The following is an 18,389-nucleotide window of genomic DNA, read 5'->3' as shown; positions in this document are numbered from 1 at the left end:
TATTTGCTTGCTTGTCTGGACAGCTATCTTGCTAAATGTTAACTAAATGTATTTTGCAGACACGTGTGTAGTTGTATGTATGAAAGTCCACTTAGTATGCTTATTAAAAACATGGTGCTTGCAGCCGACAAGTGAGGCCGTTGGAAAGAAAAAGGGCCGATTTGTTTGCTCAGCTAACGCTAACCCTATTTAGCAAGCTAGCTAGCTAGCAGACATTGGTTTATCATGCCTTTTCATGCGGTTGATGTAGCCCACTTGCTATAAACCTAATAGCAGCTATGTGTTTATTGTTTATATATTTGGCTATGGAATAGATTTGGCTTGATAACTTAGTTGGTTAAGGGCTAAAATTGCTAGCGATTGTCCCAGTTAATATCACTGACAGGGTCTCGGTTTATCTTTAACCTAAGGTTGGCTATTCAGAGATAAAGTTAATTGGCTATTTAGCTGCCAGTAATTTTGCTAGTCAGCAAGTAAAATACTAGTTTTCTAAAAATATTTTAAAAAGTGAACTAACACAATAGAGTACTAGATGACTGTTGTTATCAAAACAGAAAGCTAATGTTATAGAGTTATGATACCTAGTTAGCTTGCTAACTACATTCTACATGCATACATTCTTGCTAGCTAATTTTGACTGGCTAAAGAAGAACGCCTCACTATGACACTACTAACACACACTTGCGAGCTATCGATGTAATATTAGTTCAGTGTTCTGAAAGCAAATGTAAGGAGCTGATTGCTTAACATTAGCTATCTGAGTACGCTAAGGTAATGCATCTTCTGGTAATTTAGGAGCTGCAACTTGCCATTTCTCAGAAAATATTTAAACTCGTACGAAATAATCCCGTTTTTCTGAATGATGTTCTTCTCAGAAAAATAAGGCCATATGAAATTTTATTAAAGCAGATGTTTTTGTTTGTGTATAAGTTTTAGTAACGTCATATGTTCACAGAATGAAGACAACGTGTCTCTGTGGTTTGCTCAAGCGACGGACTGCTGCATGAGCACTGCATCATCTATTTTATAAATCATAGAGATTGAATACATCTGATGTGGATTAGTCCAGCTAGTGATGTTTAACAATGGAGACCTATGACTAGTAGAACTGTAGTTATTAAGGAATAATAGAATTTGGATCATTTCAATATCATAAAGAACCCTTATAATTCTCGCAGTGGAGCTGTAATTTTTCAGCAGCCGTATAAGAATTGATAAGCAAGGTTTAAGTTTATGTTGATTGAAGCATTGTATGGAAAAACTCTGAAGGCAGTATTTAAAGGATATGTTTTAGAAATCTGACCTTGAGTTTTTTAATGGCATGATGCTAATGCATACATTCCTGTTTATTGTTCACAGATTGATGTCCTTGTTCTTGGTGGTCTTCAGGGAGGAGGATGATGGAAGAAATAAGGCTTGGAATTTCCAGTGTTCCACCCTGCTCCAGTAAAGCTGGGCTTATTAAAAAGGAGCAAATGTGAAAGGCGGTTTGCGAAGTGATGGCTTTTAAACCTTTTTAAACCCTGTGATTGCTTTTTAATCTACCCTATTCCTGCGAATAAGAGGGAGAATAGATCAAGAAGTTGCTCCTCCTGTCCAGAGTGCGCAGGAGGGCGAGCATACAACCCCTTCTTTCTTCATTTCTCCTCTCACCAATTACAGCAGCAACCCAACTCTCCTACTTTTTGTCCCATTCAGCCTTCTGACACAAAACTTTTATTCTTTTTCCCATCTCCTTTATTTTACTGTCTGCACCAACCGTCTCTTTTCCTTCTCATACCTCCGCCGATCCAGCTTAGCACTTCGCTCTGTTCTCCCAGCTCTTTTCACCTCCACTCGTCTGTCCACGTCCCACCCGTCTCCCGTGGCGATGGAGTTCCCCCGGCACAGCCAGCGGCTCCTGGCCAGCCTCCGTACCCAGCGCCTGCAGGGCTTCCTGTGCGACTGCACCGTCCAGGTGGGCTCCACCCGCTTCCTGGCCCACCGCGCCGTCCTGGCCTCCTGCTCGCCCTTCTTCCACATGTTCTACTCGGAGCAGCCGCTGGGCAAGAGGGAAACGGTGACGATCAACGGGGACATTGTGACCCCCCCGGCCTTCGGGCTGCTCCTGGACTTCATGTACGAGGGCACGCTGAAGCTGGCCGCCCAGCCGCCGCCCGAGGACGTGCTGGCGGCCGCCAGCTTCCTGCACATGAACGACATCGTCAAGGTGTGCAAGAAGAGGCTGCAGGGCCGGGGCCTGGCGGAGGCGGACAGCACCAAGGCGGAGGAGGGGTGTGTGACAGTGGGGGCTGCGGGCGGGGTTGGTGGGCTGCCCGTGAGGCTGGGGGAGGAGGAAGGGGGGGATCGGGTTGAGAAACCATCAAGGACCGCAAAATCCGCGCCGGTGTCGGCAGCCCAGTACTCTCACCACAGCCAGTTAATATGTCTCAGGTCTGAGAAGAAAGTGTTAGAAACAGGGGAACCTCCCAATCCCAGCCTCAATGACCCAGACAAATTAAGTGGCCCTTCAAGTCCAGACGTTGCTGATACGACACAGCCTGGCATGGATTCTCTTCCTGCAGGAGATCTGGGAGTGTCTGGGAGGGTGGGATTGCAACCTGGCTCCGCTTGTGTAGGAATACCGTCCAGGCCTGGAAGCCAAGGAGAGTCTCTGCTTGCTAGTCCTTGCAGCTCCACTGAAATTTACTCCAGCAATCATCCCTCTTCATCCTCCTCCCTCCTTCCGCATTCATTCCCAAACTCGGAAGTACAAACCAACGCGTCCGCCGATCTCACGGTCACAATTGTGAACGACGGCAGTGGTATCAGTCCAGAGCAGGCTGGTGTGTTAGCTTCTGATGAGGATTCACGAGTGTTGGAGCAAAGGACTGGTCTGCCAGCCCAGGAGACCCCGCCCATCCTGGGTCCCGATTCGCCACCGACACCACGGCCAAACACTCCTTTCTCCCTGGCTGCCCCCCTCAACTCTCACATCCAGGCTCAGAGTGAGGGGCGGGAACTGGGCGGAGAACGAGCGGAAAAGCATCCGAGAGCGGACGCGGAGCCTCACGTTTTGATGGTGGAATTCAGAGACGGGAGAGAAGATGAGGAGGATGGGGTGAAGGTGAAGGTGGAGGCCATCGTCATTTCCGACGAGGAGCTGGACGACATGGAAGGGATGTTGGTCGGGGAAAGGGTACGACGGAGAGGCACCGAAGGAGAGAAAGGGGATGAGTTCGACGACGATCACCAGGACGGTGACTTGAGCAATCATCATTTCCTGCCCCACCACCCCCTCCTACACCTCTCTCATCACCACGAGGCCCTCACCTTCCCCCTCTCCCCCCAGGGCCCAGCCACCTCTGACTCCTCACCTTTCCCCTCCACCCTCTTCTCGTCCGGGCACCACCAGCACCCCTCCCAGTCGTCCGATCCGCAGGCGATGTACTTCCAGGACTTCCAGGATTCCCTGGGCACCTACGTGGAGGACGTGCCCACCTGCGCCACGTGTGGGAAGACCTTCTCCTGCACCTACACCCTGCGGCGCCACGCCATCGTGCACACGCGCGAGCGCCCTTTCGAGTGCCGCTACTGCTATCGCAGCTACACCCAGTCCGGCGACCTTTACCGCCACATACGCAAAGCCCACGACCATAGCCTGCCTGCAAAGCGCAGCAAAGTGGACAGTGAGCTGCACCCGCAGCTAGCCCCACAGCTAGCCCCACAACCGCCCCTACAGCCACCGACACAGCCACCCGCACAGCCATAGGAGAAGTGCTGTGAGGGGTGACATGACTAGATGGACAGGAAGGAAGCAAGGAAGCCAGACACTTGAAATGTCGTGATGTGTAAATGCAACATAGCATTCATTTTAGGTACTAAAATGTGTTTTATCTTTACAAACTAAAATATTTCTGTTGGGGAGGGGGGGAATAAGTATTTCAGTACTGCTTTGGAGCAGGTATTGGGACTTCAGTCACAAGGATCATGTTGGTAACAATACAAAGTGTGACTAATCTTGAACTGGGGTATATTTCACAAGAAATGCAACATGCAAACTAACTATGAGCTAATGAGCTAAATAGGTGCAATGATTTTGTCTCTGCGCTTCTGGAGGAGAGACAAAATTATTCCTAAATGAATCTCAATTTCATTCTACGGATGCATCTTACAAAATGCATGCATTGAGCTTGCCAGCAATAAACCGAATTACCCCAAACGGACAATTATAAAGTAATGTAATTTTCAGCAACAATGGTTCATATCTATACAAAATTTCCATACAAGGAAAATGTAATATTTGTTCATTACATGAAGTTCTGACATAGTCATTAGAACAAGTAAAGAAATTATGATGAGATAATTTAGAGTAGCTATAAGGGGAAATATTCATTCTCTTATTTGGAATGGTTGAAGGGACTCAAACTCTGATACTTGCAGAGAAATCTTTTTTTAATCTAAGGGCCTATTTGCAAGTATAGCGGTAATGAGAAGTCCATTGACCATTCTAGTTTTTGTTTCTGCTGTGCACCTGTGACGAGGTGTTTCTTCAGGTGTGCATTTTTTATATTTATTTTTTTTAAGCAAACGTTTTAAGTGTGGAAGCTGAATCATTGGAGCCTAAAACTTTTAAGTCCAAGACTCAACTGAGGATAAACTTGGGACTGCGTTTACTGTGCCAAAATGAATTCCACTATGCATGCAGTTACTGATTAATTCCACATATGGAAAAAGAAAGGGAAAGAAACCGATCTGGCTACAAGCTATTTTATTTCTCTTCTTCCTGCAAACGCCACAAATGCCAGTTACAAAGGGAAGGTAGATTTGTAGTAATTTGAGAATTTGTTGCACATTTGTTTGTAAATTCTACGCACAAGCCTTGTGACACGTTTTCAAAAATTATTTGCTATCTGAGTGAAAATGGTCGCATACTTTCATGAAACAAGCCCCAGTTTGGACTGATGCACAGTACTGTGACATCATTTGCAGACTTGTTAAATATTTCTGTCATTTGCATTTGTACATGATGCATATAACTGTAAAGGTTCTCAAGTGGGAGGCTTTAATGGAGCCTGAACAGGTGTGATGTTCTTTGCTGTTAAAACAGGTGTGTATAGTACTTTTATCTTACATGTTTATACTGATTTTTCTATTTTGGTTTTCATCAATGAAAATACAGTAATAAGTATGAAAAGTGTTATCAGCTTGTCTTCATTCATTGCCATTTAAAAGGCATTTTGTCCTGATGGTATGACTCATGACTAACAGGCAGCTGTATGAACATTCGACTTTGCATGGTACTGCGCACTGCAGGTCATTTTACTTGGATACGTGCTGTTGCACTGAAGTATTAAAATTAGAAGTAAGAAGTCCCTTTATTTGCTGCATTTTGTGCAGTTTTCTCTACTTCTTTTACACTTCAGTGCAGCCAAAAAGAAAAACGCACACAAAATGAAATTATAAACATCAATGCTTTTTATTCTTCATACCAAAACGGTTCATTTTCAGATGAAACCGTGTTATGCAGCATAATCCATTCATTCAGAATATACAGTGCAGTTGTCCTCCGGAGATCCAGTGCGGGTGGGAGAAGGTTCTCTGAAATGCTACTGTAGGGTGTTGCAGTCATGGGGTCTGGCAGTCGATGCAAAGCATCCTCTCGTAGCGCTCATCATAACTGACACAGGGAAGAGAAGCGGAAGAGCGGTCAGTGTGAAATTACTGGTTTTCACTGGACAATTACATTTGAGTCTGACGCTAATGGCAGTGAGCAGAGCCGCCAGTTGCATTCTGGAATACCCATTAAACCGAACTCTGGTTCATCAAGGGTGCAACATTTTCTTCTACTGAATGGCTTCATTAAAACTGGTGTATACTGTAAATTCTAGAATGAATGTGGAATGTAAACAGAGTTGGACTCCACAGGAACACACCATAGTTTAGGGCAAAATGACAATCTGAAAAGGCAGCTGTGCCACTACCTCTTACCAACAGCCAAAATATTGTTGCTACATAGGTATCGTGTACTCCCCACCAACCTGCAAGTTATGCACTGTTGCGGTTGTTGTATTAGCCTTCAAAGTCCCCAAATGCCACAGCTTGGAGGCTGAGAATTTCCAGCTGCTACTTATGGCATTGCTGCGCAGTACTTTCTGTTTAATACACCACCAGTATGGCAGCTACTGCAACCACAGCTGCATTGATAAGCTCAACAATGCTGTGCCTGGAAATTGTCATTGGCAATCACAACTGCAGCCTCTACCCCAGCCCCTCCGTGCCAGTCTCCATACTTGGGCAGGCAGCAGGTGAAACAGTAAGTCCGCAGGCAGAGAGAGCACTGGCGTTGGCACTGCGCGCAGACCGCCTTCTCACATCTTCCACAGGGGGAGCCACTGAGCAAAGGGCACTCGCACAACGGACAGACTGGGGGGCATGGTGCGCTTTCTGGGAACAGGGAAATGGAGTAGAGGGGGACAGTGAGTGTTCTTGTGTAATATCCTATCTGAGATGCACAAAGATTTGCCTTCACCATACCTCTATTAATACCTTGACTCCACCTATGAGGTTAAAAGCATAGCACGATCATACGACCACAATGCATGACCAATTCTTGTGTGCAACTGATTGCTCTAGGCGCATAATAGTAACCAGTTCACATAGATTCTGACATATCAGTGTCATCTCTCCCTTACTCACCTGTCTTGCGTGGGCTCCTCAGTAATTCCCCCCTGGGTCCTAGTCGCATCTGCCCCCCCTTTGCCGCACCCCGCTGAGATGGGGCAGCAGAAGGGCCTGGAGAGAGTGGCAACGAACAAGCGCCAGAGAAGAGTAGAGCTCTGGTGTGTTCTGTGAGACAAGGAAAGGACTGCATTCTGTTCCTTCATTTTCATAGCAAAAGCCATTCAGTAGACGATATCTGCAGTCTAACATTTTACTTTCTTTAACCCTTTCTCTGTAATGTGGGTTTCGCTGGAGCAATAGGCAAGCATGCAATAATAAAGTTGCTTTGGGGCTTAGTTTAATTTGCACCAATCAAAACTCTTCTGTGAGCTGCATGAAAAATGTAATCTTAATGACATACTTTTTAGAAGGATTGAAGGGAAATGACTGACTGCAACCTCGGTGTGTACCATCCCATAAGGATTTGTCTGAATGAACACACGGATTTCCAGTGTTACACTTCCCAAGGCCTATAGTTCGGTTGGCTAAACCTTGCTCCTCAACACTTTTGTACAGGTGACAGATGAAGGTGAGTTGAAAGGAAAGAACACAAAGTTGGACAGGAAGAAAGAAGGTAGTAGACAGAATATGCGTGTAGCATAATTAATAAATTTTGCGGAATCGTTCGCCAAAATAAGAATTCATTGCCATGCCGAATGTTAATTTCCCACAAGATTTCTGCGTCTGAGAAAGAGGTTGTGGGAGGCTTCGCACTCACCATACACTACTTTTTTTTCTGCTTCCCCGCCAACTGCCCCCTCCCTCACACACGTCTTCCTCTGAGGGGTACCGTCTGTCCAGGGACAACCCCTTTTGGACATTTCTGAACCATTGTCAATACAAAAACAAAAATCCTCTCAAAAATTGTTAATGGGACATAATGCACTAATCACTAGCTATAACAAGTGATAAATACCTGTGTGTTGCACGTAATGTAGTTCTGATCTTCTTGTATTTAGAATGTGATTTGTATGTGATTTTTTGGTTTAAACGGCGTGTTCACTAATGTGTGGAGTGTAGCCGATGGCTGCATCAGAAATACAAGTATAGGACGCATGAATTTCACAGTCAGGAGGCCAAATACTACACGAGCATTAATGAATCGCATGACTTAAGTGTCTGTCCGTTTCCCCCGTGACTTACTAGCTGCAGATCGTACTATCCTGTCTCATCCCATCGGTTTCATATTCAGGCGAATTACGATTATCAGGTAAGTATTCCAGTTGAAAAAACGTATGGTAGGAAAAAAACCACGGAACTGAAGTTCAGTTCAGTGGGAAAAAAAACACAAGAGAACCAAACTAAACGCCAGCATGTACGTTATGAACTACTCCTTAAACAGTCATGATGACTTCTGTTTTGTGTGACAAAAAGTAATTCCTCCTTCTCCCAAAATGCAACGCGGTATTCAAATCATAGCCAGATACCTGCCCTTGAGTCATTTGTTGTTGTGCGCGTCTGACACAGACTAGGAAGATGGCGGACCCGGTGAGTGCTTCTCCTTGGCCTGTTCTTTGGTTTTGTCAACTGTAGTTATTTATGCTGTGTTCAGACCAAATATCATACGAGTGTGACATTTCAATACATTCTTTATTAGCAGGTCGATATTGTCGAAGGCTGTAGACTTCCGGTCCTTAGAAAAAATCAAGAGAACGAAGACGAGTGGCGTGAGTAATGCTCTTGCTAGCTAAATACGTTAGCGAGCTTCGTATGCATTATAACTGGTAATACATTGCTAACGTTGGCTAGCTAGCTGTGCCATTGCGGCGACTACTGAAACAGCCTGTCAGTGTATTGTTAGTGTGCGATTATGTGCAGAATGTAAACAGACAGCTGTCAAATGTGTCCTAACCAAAACGCTCTGTCAACTATTATTTAGCAGCTGGCACGCTATGTTTCTAAGTAACTTAGCTACTTACCACGATCGCTGATATTACATGGCTGGCTAAATAGTATATAGAATTGGCATGCTAGTGAAAGCTTGTTTAATGATGGCGACAATAATAATAGCTTTAGGGTTTAAGAGGTTGACGTTATATAGCAGTAATGAGAGGACCAAATTATTTGGTGAGCTAGAAGCTATTGCTGCTGTCATAATCTATTACGGACAACTATAGCGTAAAGTTGAAGAAATGTCCCAGCTTATAACATTCGCTTAAAACGTCATTAATATCCATTGGTTTGACAGATTTGTCGGATTTCCAAGAATAATTATGTTGCTGTCTAATCGACCATCACTGGATGTTGTACCATACGTTTCTTATAATGTACAAAATCACGTTGTCATTTTTACATGAGTGAAAGAATGGGGTTTTTCGTAATGCAGAGACAAACGTTTGGCCTAAAATAGCTCAATGCTCATCTTCATTGCACTTACGAAAAATATTGAACTCTGACATTCGCCTGTGAAAGAAAAAGAAAACCGTACTGCTCGCAAATTGTTATAATTATTTTTGTTGTCTGAGCTTCGTCATTCTCTGGTTTCTGATTATAGATTATAAATTATAGATTAGGCTATAGATTTATGTGTGTTATGGAACTGTACCCTTTGTCCCCCTCACCAGCCCTGGCTGAAATTCTTAGTGTGAAAGAACTAACAGGGAGGAAACTCTACTATGTCCACTACATTGACTGTGAGTATTCTTTGTGGTACGATCATCAGTGAGTATTCCTTGTTGCCTTGCTGCAGTTTTGTTGTTAAAAGTATTATTAATAAAATAGTACCATTAGTACTATTAGTAAAAATAAATGGATCCACACACACTTGGCAACCAAATATCCTTTGGCCATATTTCACCTCTGGATTAAACAATGTGTATCATTCAGAAAATAATACATTTTCCCCGCAGTCAACAAGCGTCTGGATGAATGGGTGACCCCGGAGAGGCTGGACATGAAGAAACTGCAGTTTCCAAAAAAGGAAGCCAAGACCCCCACCAAGAATGGTCTCTCTGAGTCTCGCCCCAGTTCGCCGGAGAGAGACCCTGTGGTAAGCGCTGTCAACGCACAGGTCTTACACAGTCCTGTTTATGTCCCTCACCCCCACCTCCAGTAATGTAAAGCATTACTGTATCACGTACAGATTTGGATGGACAATCAAAGGGGAAACTTAACTTTCTTTTATTTATTTTTTTGTCAAAGAGCTTATTGCAAAGTTTAAGTGCCACATTAGCTTCCCCTCTAAACCCACTCCTTTTAGTCTGGGCTGCTGTCAGCTGGTGTCCTTGTAGGTGCCAGTGCTGACCGAGTGATGCTTTTCCCACACTCCTCTTATTACCGTCATTGAGCAAGTCAGCAGTTAGAGAGTTGAGGCACCTACTATCCTGTGGCCCACCAGTACCAGGGTTGAGCAGCTAGGGCAGGCTTGGCCAGCCCTGGTCCTGGGGAGCCGCTGCCTCTGCTGGTTTTTGTTTTCCCCTTAAATGAGACAGCCACTTTAGACCCAAGAAACCAGGTGAAGTGAGTTTATTGTGTAATCGACCGCTGTAATTGATCAATCAAGTTCCCCGTAACCACAAAAACCAGCAGACCCCCTGGCAGGAGGGTGATTGTAATTGTAATTCTGAGCTGCTCCTTTCCGTCACTAGGAAGTTGCTATTTTAGACTCATTACTAATAAAACTCTTAAACTGAATGTATTCATTCACTACAGTCAGATTTTATATTTATGTGACAATGCTGAATAATTATAATGTCCTGTGAGTCCAATGTGGGTTTGGGTTTGAAATGGAAATGCAGGATCAGACTACTTCTATTTGAAGCTGTATTATATTCATCCTTTTGTGGTGAAATAGTAAAAAAAAAAAAGAAAATTCTTTAAATACTTGTTTGGATTATTTTCAAGAAGTTTGTATTCAAGTTAGTTTCTGTGGCATGTACTTTTTCATACAAAACATCTATAATCCTCAGTTTGTGTTTCTATTATGGCTTTGCCTCTGTGATGAGTGGTACAGATGTCTTGAAAATGTGGGAGTTTTCCATAGTATCATTGATTTTTTTATGGTTAACTGGACTTGAATTTTGACTATTCATGTAGTAGCTTTTTGTGTTTGAATGGTACTACCATTGTTGCATGGAAAAAAATAATTTAAATATCTAGAGTACAGTACATGTAGGCAACCTACATTATCTTGAACTCATAAATGCATTAATTAAAAACACAATCAGATCAATAAGTAATATATTTTAAAATTTCCAAAATGCAATGCCTGAGAGTGGCACCTTTCAGTGTAACAAACTATGGAATTGTCCTGTAACATAATAATACAACATATAAAAAATGAGCAATAAAAATGCATTTTTGATAAATTCAAGGCCATGGCCCATATGCTAAAATGGAAATACCATTAACATGCTTTAATTGACTGTTTAGATTTGAATGTGAATGGCAGTTAACCCCCCTTTCTGTTCAAATTCAGAGGAAGAGTCTAGATCTCAGCCTCCCAACTCCTACAACTCCGTCCAGAGGCAAAACCGTCCCCACACCGGTACTTCAATTTACCCGTCTTCTGCCCTTTTTGGGAGAACCCATACTGACTGTGTGCCATTTCAGTGTATTGTGGGTTAAACTGCTGTCTGCAAGACGTTTTTTTTCCCCCAAGACCAAGATCAAGGAGTCTGAAACAGTTTTTTTTTTTTTTTTTTTTTAAAGATAAAAAATGAATTAAATAGCCAAGAACAAGTGCTCCTAGGCCCATGGTGAAGAGCCTGGTCATACAACGTAGTGGGTTTGTGAAATTGAAACCGACTGACCTGAAAGTCTTTAGCAAAGTGTATGCATGGTCTGAATTCTCACTGTTCACCAGTAAATACATTTAAGTTTGCCTAATAGTAGATTGATTATGCCTAATAGATTAATTAGTAACAGTGAATGGGTGTGCATGTATCTTGTCTTCACAGTAATTCCCTGATGAGGCAATTCCATTGTATATTTTTCAAGTAAATGCATACATAGCCCATTAAATACTTAATACTTAATTTTTTCTCACAGTAAGACAAATGTTTTTACATATACACATATGTTCTTACAGAACCCTAAATTGCTGAAAGTCTCTAAGATAAAATGGTGCATTGTCTAAGTCCAGTGCACCACCCGGCTTGTTGCATTGGTTTGTTTGAAAATGTTGGACCTGCTTAGATCAATGCTCCTCCCACAACACCTGTTGTAGTCAACAGCTGTTGAACTGGCAGCCCATCATGATAGAGGGTACAGCATGCATACTTTAGTGCATCTGTCGCAGGAAGTGTTTAAATCAGTCAGTTAAAATGTGCATTTACAGTCCTTGGTACTTTTTTGTTTTAAACTGTTGTAATTGCTGTAATTGGTCTTGAGAGCATTGCAAGTTTTACAGTTCATGTTATTTTCAGACATGCTAGGTTGTCAGTTTACACTCTTTTCAGCTGGTAGGTATATATAATGTTCCTTTGTTGGTGCTCTGGGAATATTATAGAAAAGGCACAGAAGACCAAACAGTTATGTTTTGAGTCTGCACAAAAGCACTGTGTACAAGAGTCCCAAGGCTGGTGGCGAGCCTGGTCTTGGCACCCCTTTGTGGTTACGTGTGTGTGGTGAAGATCTAATTTCAGCTGCTTTCATTTCTCTTTGGATTACAGAAGAGGAAGGTGGAGACCGTTTCCCTGGCAGCACAGGCATCCCCGGCCACGCCCGTTCCGTCACTGCCAGGCCCTACAGAAACTACACAGGCATCTGTCTACCCATCGGCACGGGACACGAACACCTTCACCCCGAAATCCAACACCCGCGACGACCACGACCAGCTCTCTTCCCTCACCACAGTAAAATCACTGCGCTAACACTTTGCTGAATGTGAAGTGGCTCAACTTGAAAATGAAATAAGCATTGACGTACACACAGAGTATAAATATAGCTAAGATTTTCACTTCACCAAAGTTTTCTCTGTTCACTATATGACCACAGTGAAGGAGTAAAGTTTTTAATGCAATTCAGCAAACAGGTATATAATAACTGCTTTTCTTCACTGCCCATGTGAAAAATACACTTGGCCAGAAGTATGTGTGTAATATATATATATACACATATACATATGAATGTTTTTTCTTGATCCTTTGTTGTTGCAGAACGGTACTGCCCGCCGCCCCATCCCTTCTCAGCCAGGCAGGAAAAGGAAGGCAAATTGTGTGGGCACTGATGAGGTAAGCAGCAGTGTTCCAGCAGGTGTATCCTGTGCACTGCGGTGCATCTGTATTGCTCCTGGAATCCCTAAATACCGCTGGACAGCATCCAGATTTCATGACACTTATACTCAGAAATAAAAAAATAAAAAAATGCTTTCCTGTTGACCTTGACCTGCACAGGGCATGTCCTTCCTGCTGATGTGAAATGTATCAGTGCCCTGGTACCCTGCCCTAGCCCTGGCTGTGGTGGGATTTTTAAATGAATTTTTTTTAAACTTCAGTCATCTGTGTATTTTCCTTCAGATTCAAACTCATTTGCCAAGGAAAAAAAAAGAAAAATGCAACATTTTCTTCACATTTGAAAGTGATGTCCCAAAAGCCTGCAACCCCTTGTGTCTCTTCTGCTAGATAATAAAGGTTTTCCAGTATAACAGCCCTCGATGCCCCAGTGTGTATCTGCCACCCGGAGAGGTCCGTCTCAATTTCCTTCTCATTGCCATGTGTTGTGTGTCACTGTCGGGGACAAAATCAGGAGTGACTTATAGGAGTTGATGATTAGAACTGTGCTGGTCCATGGCCTCTGTTGTTCTAGCCCTTTTATTATGGCAATTTTTATTCCCCAACAAGTGCTGATAAACCATTTTTGACATCAGCTGGTATACTTGACCCTGATGTAATCTGCACACACACATTTATATATATATATATATATATCCTGCTGTAAAAATTATTAATAGACCAGATATAAGCATAAGCCACCCTTGAAGTGACCCATTATTTTTATAATCAAATTTAGAAAAACAGAGAATGGTGTTGGATGCTGAGAATTTATGTAAGTAGTAATGATGTACATTTCAATCGTAAAATAATTTCCATTATTTTTATTTTGAAGCATTGTTTAGAGCACACTAGGACTCAACCATGAATTGGTTCATGATTACTTCATCTCTGAAAATCTCCTCACCTGTCAGCTAAGCTAAATTAACTAGGGACTCTTTGTTTTTGTCTTTTATACTGTGCATTACTATGGCCTTTTGCTTGGGTAGTTGCTAGCACTGTTTAATTTTAAACTAAATGTACCATACTTCTCGGTGCTTACTGTGGGGAAAACCCTCAACACATACTTGTAGATGAAAACATGCATTGTACACAGCTACAGGTACAGTAAAGTAAACTGTGATGGAAAAAGGTTTCTTGTGGTTGAGTCCTGAACATGGTTAAAAACCTCTGTCCACCCGAACCCCCCCATCTTTTGGCCAGGACTCTCAGGACAGCTCCGACGGCATCCCCTCGGCCCCTCGCATGACGGGGAGCTTGGTGTCCGACCGTAGCCACGACGACATCGTCACCCGCATGAAGAACATCGACTGCATCGAGCTGGGCCGCCACCGCCTGAAGCCCTGGTACTTCTCGCCCTACCCGCAGGAGCTCACCACCCTGCCCATCCTCTACCTCTGCGAGTTCTGCCTCAAGTACCTCAAGAGCCTCAAGTGTTTGCAGAGGCATCTGGTGAGTGAGGGGAAACCATCCATCCGTTTGTCTCTACCTTTTCTGTTCATGTAGACCAGGGCTGCCCAACCCTGTTCCTTCAGTCCTGTATGTTTTAATTCAACCATAAATCTGCACACCTGATTCTAGTAATTAAAAGCTCAATGAGATCTCTAGCTGTTGAATGAGGTGTGCTTTGATAGGGTTGGAGTGAAAACCTACAGGAGGGTAGATCCCCTGGAACAGGATTGGACAGCCCTGATGTAGAATGTTGGAGAGGCACTGAAGTTGTTCTTCAGTCCATACTAACCCCTTCACCCCGCATCCTCCCTTCCTGGTTTCCTTTCAGACAAAGTGTAACCTTCGCCATCCACCTGGGAATGAGATCTATCGCAAAGGGACCATCTCCTTCTTTGAGATCGATGGCAGGAAAAACAAGGTAATTTTTTCTGTAGGAAGCTTTGAAAAGGCGATTTTGTGTCCGGTCCAATAGATTGAACCTTATTTTGCCTCAACAGTTGCAATTGTAGCAATAAGTGATTAAGTAATTACCAGATAATTAATGTTTATTGGTCAGTATAATGTGCCAAGATCTTCCATCAGGTACTTTCCTGCATGCAATACAGACTCTGGGAATATTGCACTAAATTCATGGTAGTCAGGGCCTTTTGGTCTGTGTAATTACTGGTTGTAGTGGTTGATTGAATATAAGTTCCTAACTTAATACTTCAGTATTTGTGCTTTTCTTTGCAGTAAAAAAATCTGACTGGGGGATATGTTTATATATTTGTTTTGTAGACATACTCTCAGAACTTGTGTCTGCTGGCCAAATGCTTCTTGGACCACAAGACTCTGTACTACGACACAGATCCTTTCCTCTTCTACGTCATGACAGAATACGATTCCAAAGGCTTTCACATTGTGGGCTATTTCTCCAAGGTAAACCCTGTTTGACCACTGGTGACTATAAAATGTGCAGTCTCTCTATCCCTGTTTCTCCCAGTTGCATATCCAGTGATACTTTGATGTGTTTCTCGGCATTTCTTTTTTGTTACAGAAATAAAGCATGAATTGTTATGGCTATATTGATGGAATAAGTCCTGAAACTTAAGGTTAGATAAGTTACGACATTTAAATTTTTTGGTGGTATTTTGTAAGGAGAGCAGGCTGCCAATTTTTTGATTTTTTTCAATTTATTCAGACAGCGGAATGGGTTACAGATAGAGAAGTGATCACAGTACAGAAATTTCCATAGGGAATCTAATGCCACTCAGGGATTCACTTACGGATTGAGTCAGGTGCTCTACGGACTGTAATGCACGTCTACACGTCTCTAAATTGCTTTCTCAGAATTTCATATCAATTTTCTTGTTTCATTTGTCACGTGATGTCCGTAGGAAAAAGAGTCAACGGAAGATTACAACGTGGCCTGCATCCTGACACTGCCACCCTATCAGAGAAGAGGATATGGCAAACTGTTGATAGAATTCAGTAAGTTGCGTCTGTTTCATCAGCACGTTGTTCAATAGCTGTTGTGCTAGCTTGGTTTAGACAACAGGAAGTTCTTAAGCATGGGTTGAAGGTGATCGCTCTTACAACTTGCGCTCAATATCGACCTTACCTTGTTTTGGTGCGAGAACACCCAAACCATACCTATTATTTTAACGGTGTGCTCTGTAAAAGAGAGCTTGGTGTTAAGTGCAGCAGGATGTGCTTTTTAGTCTGGGGAATACTGCAGACTTAGAGAGGTCTTAAGGGAGGTGAGGATGTTGCTGGTAAGTGGATCCTGTCTGTCAGGCATCGGAAATAATGTTGACCCCCGCCCCTTCCGTCCCACCCAGGCTACGAGCTGTCGAAAGTAGAGGGGAAGACCGGTACCCCTGAGAAGCCCCTGTCGGATCTGGGCCTCTTATCCTACCGCAGCTACTGGTCCCAGACCATCCTGGAGATCCTCATGGACCTCAAGTCTGACAATGGAGAGCGGCCACAGATCACCATCAAGTGCGTTGTGTTTTTTTTTTGTGTTTTTTGTCCATTTTAATTCTGCTGGGAATTTAAATGCACCTTCCTGCCTCTATATGGGCTATGGTTTTTTTTTTTTTTTTGTTAACATTATATTGGGTCAAGACAGTAATGTTGCACCTTTGAGATACTGTAAGTGGGTCACAGAATTTGTAATTGGTTACAAAAATTGTAAACCTTACAACTCAACTGCTGTGCAATCTAGATTCTTTGGTTAAGCTTGTATCCTGGGAGTTTAATTCTAATAAAAAAGGAGAGATTATTTTTCAGATTCTGCTGTAGTAGGTAATCACAGTATCACCCTTGTGTACATTTTAGTGGTTAATGGGGTGTGTAAGAGAGCAGGATTACAGCCTGTTCTGAGGTTATTGCAGTTGCCATGTGTATTATTTTATTTCGCCTGGGTGTTTTTTACTGTAGTGAGATCAGCGAAATCACCAGTGTGAAGAAGGAGGACGTCATCTCCACCTTGCAGTATCTCAACCTCATCAACTATTACAAGGTGAGACCGCCAGGTGCACTGCACTGGTAACAGCACGGGAATCCTGTGTGTTCCAGACTAAATGAGCCCATCGCTGTTCTAGTCTAAGCAGCACCAGGTCGCAGTAGTAAAGCTCCAATTTAGATTGGCTGTTGATAATCTAGATACAAATACACATTTATCATCATATGGAATGAAGACTAAATCCAGTAGATCAGTGCAAATCAGCACCTGTCACTTCAGATATTTTGTACCCATCTGACTATTAAAATGTGTGTGAAAGGATAGGGCCCTATCATCTACAGCTCTCCATTTCATTCATTCTTTAAACCATTGTTCTCAGCTGATGATGCGCTGAAAGTCTTTGCTGTGTGACCACAAGTTAGGGGTCGTCTGCTGGAGTTCGTCGTTGCGTAGGAGAGGCTGTAGTGACCGTCTCTCCCCCCAGGGGCAGTACATTCTGACGCTGTCGGAAGACATCGTAGAGGGACACGAGAGGGCCATGCAGAAGCGCCACCTCCGCATCGACCCAAAATGTCTGCACTTCACCCCAAAGGACTGGAGCAAGAGGGGAAAGTGGTAGACCCCACTCCCCCACGCAGGCACACTCGCAGTGCTCCCAGGAGCGGGCACCATCTTCCCACTAAGCTACAGCACAGTAGCCATTTTGTCTACTTAATTACAACCTGAACCTTTTTTTAGTAACCCCCTGAAGTTGCAGCTGGGACCTTGGGGAAGAAAGCCTGCGCTCAGTTGGATGTCAGAGCAGTAAACTCTTTGCCGTTGGTATCCCTGTCCCCGTTTGATGAAATCTCAGAGACTCTGTGACTTGACTTCTCGTGACAAAGGGAAACATGGCTACCATTTCCTTTGACTCCCGAACTGTTCAGTCCAATGAAACTTCGGATTCCTTTTATCTGATGCACATTTGAAATGTAGGTCATCATTTAATGTTACTATAAACGCAATCAAGATTTCAATCAAGGATGGGAGCACTTCTAGCTCCCAACTGCACAACTCCACTCCTTTTTCTTAAAGGTTTTATGTTATTCCAGACAGTGAGAATGGCATATCTGAACCCAAGTACACTTGTATTATAGATAGGGACCATTTTGTACATAACTGTTTTGTAAAGGAATTTTAAATGGTTATTGTATTTCTGTATGGCAGATGAAGTGTGTCGGGCAAATCCTGACATTTTAAATAAGATTGAATTGTTACAGGAATGTACATTTAGTGAGCTGTACAGTTGTTTTTTAAGACGAGGAAAAAGAAATTGAATGTTAACCATTCTTGTGTGCATGCCTTTCTTTCACAAAAGGGACACTATTAAATTTTTATACAGTTCAGTTCAGTTTAGTTTTTAGGAATGCAAATGCATTATGTTAGGCCTACATGCTAGCAGTTTAGTCCCCAGAGTTTTGAGTCTGGATGATTAATAAGAATACCCCAAAATCTTGAAACTCGCTGGTTCCAAAAGGCGTGTCCAACACGTTATTCTTCATGGAGTAACTTTAATTCAAGGAGCCTTCTGGTGGCAC

The 18,389-nt window shown here is 43.1% G+C and overlaps 3 protein-coding genes across 6 annotated transcripts; 2 read left to right on the top strand and 1 right to left on the bottom strand.

Moving 5' to 3' along the window:
- The first annotated feature begins 1,540 nt into the window (after positions 1 to 1,540).
- LOC118224044 (zinc finger and BTB domain-containing protein 3-like) lies at positions 1,541 to 5,182 on the top strand. The gene has a single exon (XM_035411198.1). It carries the CDS (start codon positions 1,871 to 1,873, stop codon positions 3,749 to 3,751), a length of 1,881 nt encoding a protein of 626 aa, XP_035267089.1. The 5' UTR covers positions 1,541 to 1,870; the 3' UTR covers positions 3,752 to 5,182.
- A 252-nt stretch (positions 5,183 to 5,434) lies between these two features.
- On the bottom strand, positions 5,435 to 8,050 carry LOC118224047 (apoptosis regulatory protein Siva-like). Of its 3 annotated transcripts, XR_004764557.1 has the most exons (5): positions 7,846 to 8,050; positions 7,421 to 7,525; positions 6,679 to 6,828; positions 6,273 to 6,426; positions 5,435 to 5,659 (listed from the first exon to the last, which is right to left on the bottom strand). XR_004764557.1 is itself a non-coding variant. In XM_035411200.1 (4 exons), exons 1-4 carry the CDS (start codon positions 7,521 to 7,523, stop codon positions 5,608 to 5,610), a joined length of 459 nt encoding a protein of 152 aa, XP_035267091.1. In that variant the 5' UTR covers positions 7,524 to 7,542; the 3' UTR covers positions 5,435 to 5,607. The 3 variants fall into 3 exon arrangements, 1 of the variants encoding a protein (XP_035267091.1); XR_004764558.1 differs by lacking the exon at positions 7,421 to 7,525; XM_035411200.1 differs by lacking the exon at positions 7,846 to 8,050 and having other exon boundaries at positions 7,421 to 7,542.
- Positions 8,051 to 8,088: 38 nt separating this feature from the next.
- Positions 8,089 to 18,140, top strand: kat5b (K(lysine) acetyltransferase 5b). 2 transcript variants are annotated; one of them, XM_035411196.1, is made up of 15 exons: positions 8,089 to 8,190; positions 8,300 to 8,369; positions 9,267 to 9,335; positions 9,552 to 9,691; positions 11,120 to 11,188; positions 12,315 to 12,497; positions 12,801 to 12,875; positions 13,266 to 13,328; positions 14,118 to 14,366; positions 14,695 to 14,784; positions 15,144 to 15,284; positions 15,743 to 15,836; positions 16,187 to 16,346; positions 16,788 to 16,869; positions 17,297 to 18,140. In XM_035411196.1, exons 1-15 carry the CDS (start codon positions 8,179 to 8,181, stop codon positions 17,429 to 17,431), a joined length of 1,632 nt encoding a protein of 543 aa, XP_035267087.1. In that variant the 5' UTR covers positions 8,089 to 8,178; the 3' UTR covers positions 17,432 to 18,140. The 2 variants fall into 2 exon arrangements, with proteins under 2 accessions (XP_035267087.1, XP_035267088.1); XM_035411197.1 differs by having other exon boundaries at positions 8,110 to 8,190; positions 8,303 to 8,369.
- Positions 18,141 to 18,389: the final 249 nt, after the last annotated feature.

Source organism: Anguilla anguilla, chromosome 3 (genome assembly GCF_013347855.1).
Source record: "Anguilla anguilla isolate fAngAng1 chromosome 3, fAngAng1.pri, whole genome shotgun sequence".
In the NCBI taxonomy this organism is placed as follows: domain Eukaryota; kingdom Metazoa; phylum Chordata; class Actinopteri; order Anguilliformes; family Anguillidae; genus Anguilla; species Anguilla anguilla.
Note: the sequence above shows the minus strand (reverse complement) of the source record. Positions and strands in the feature narration are given on the sequence as shown.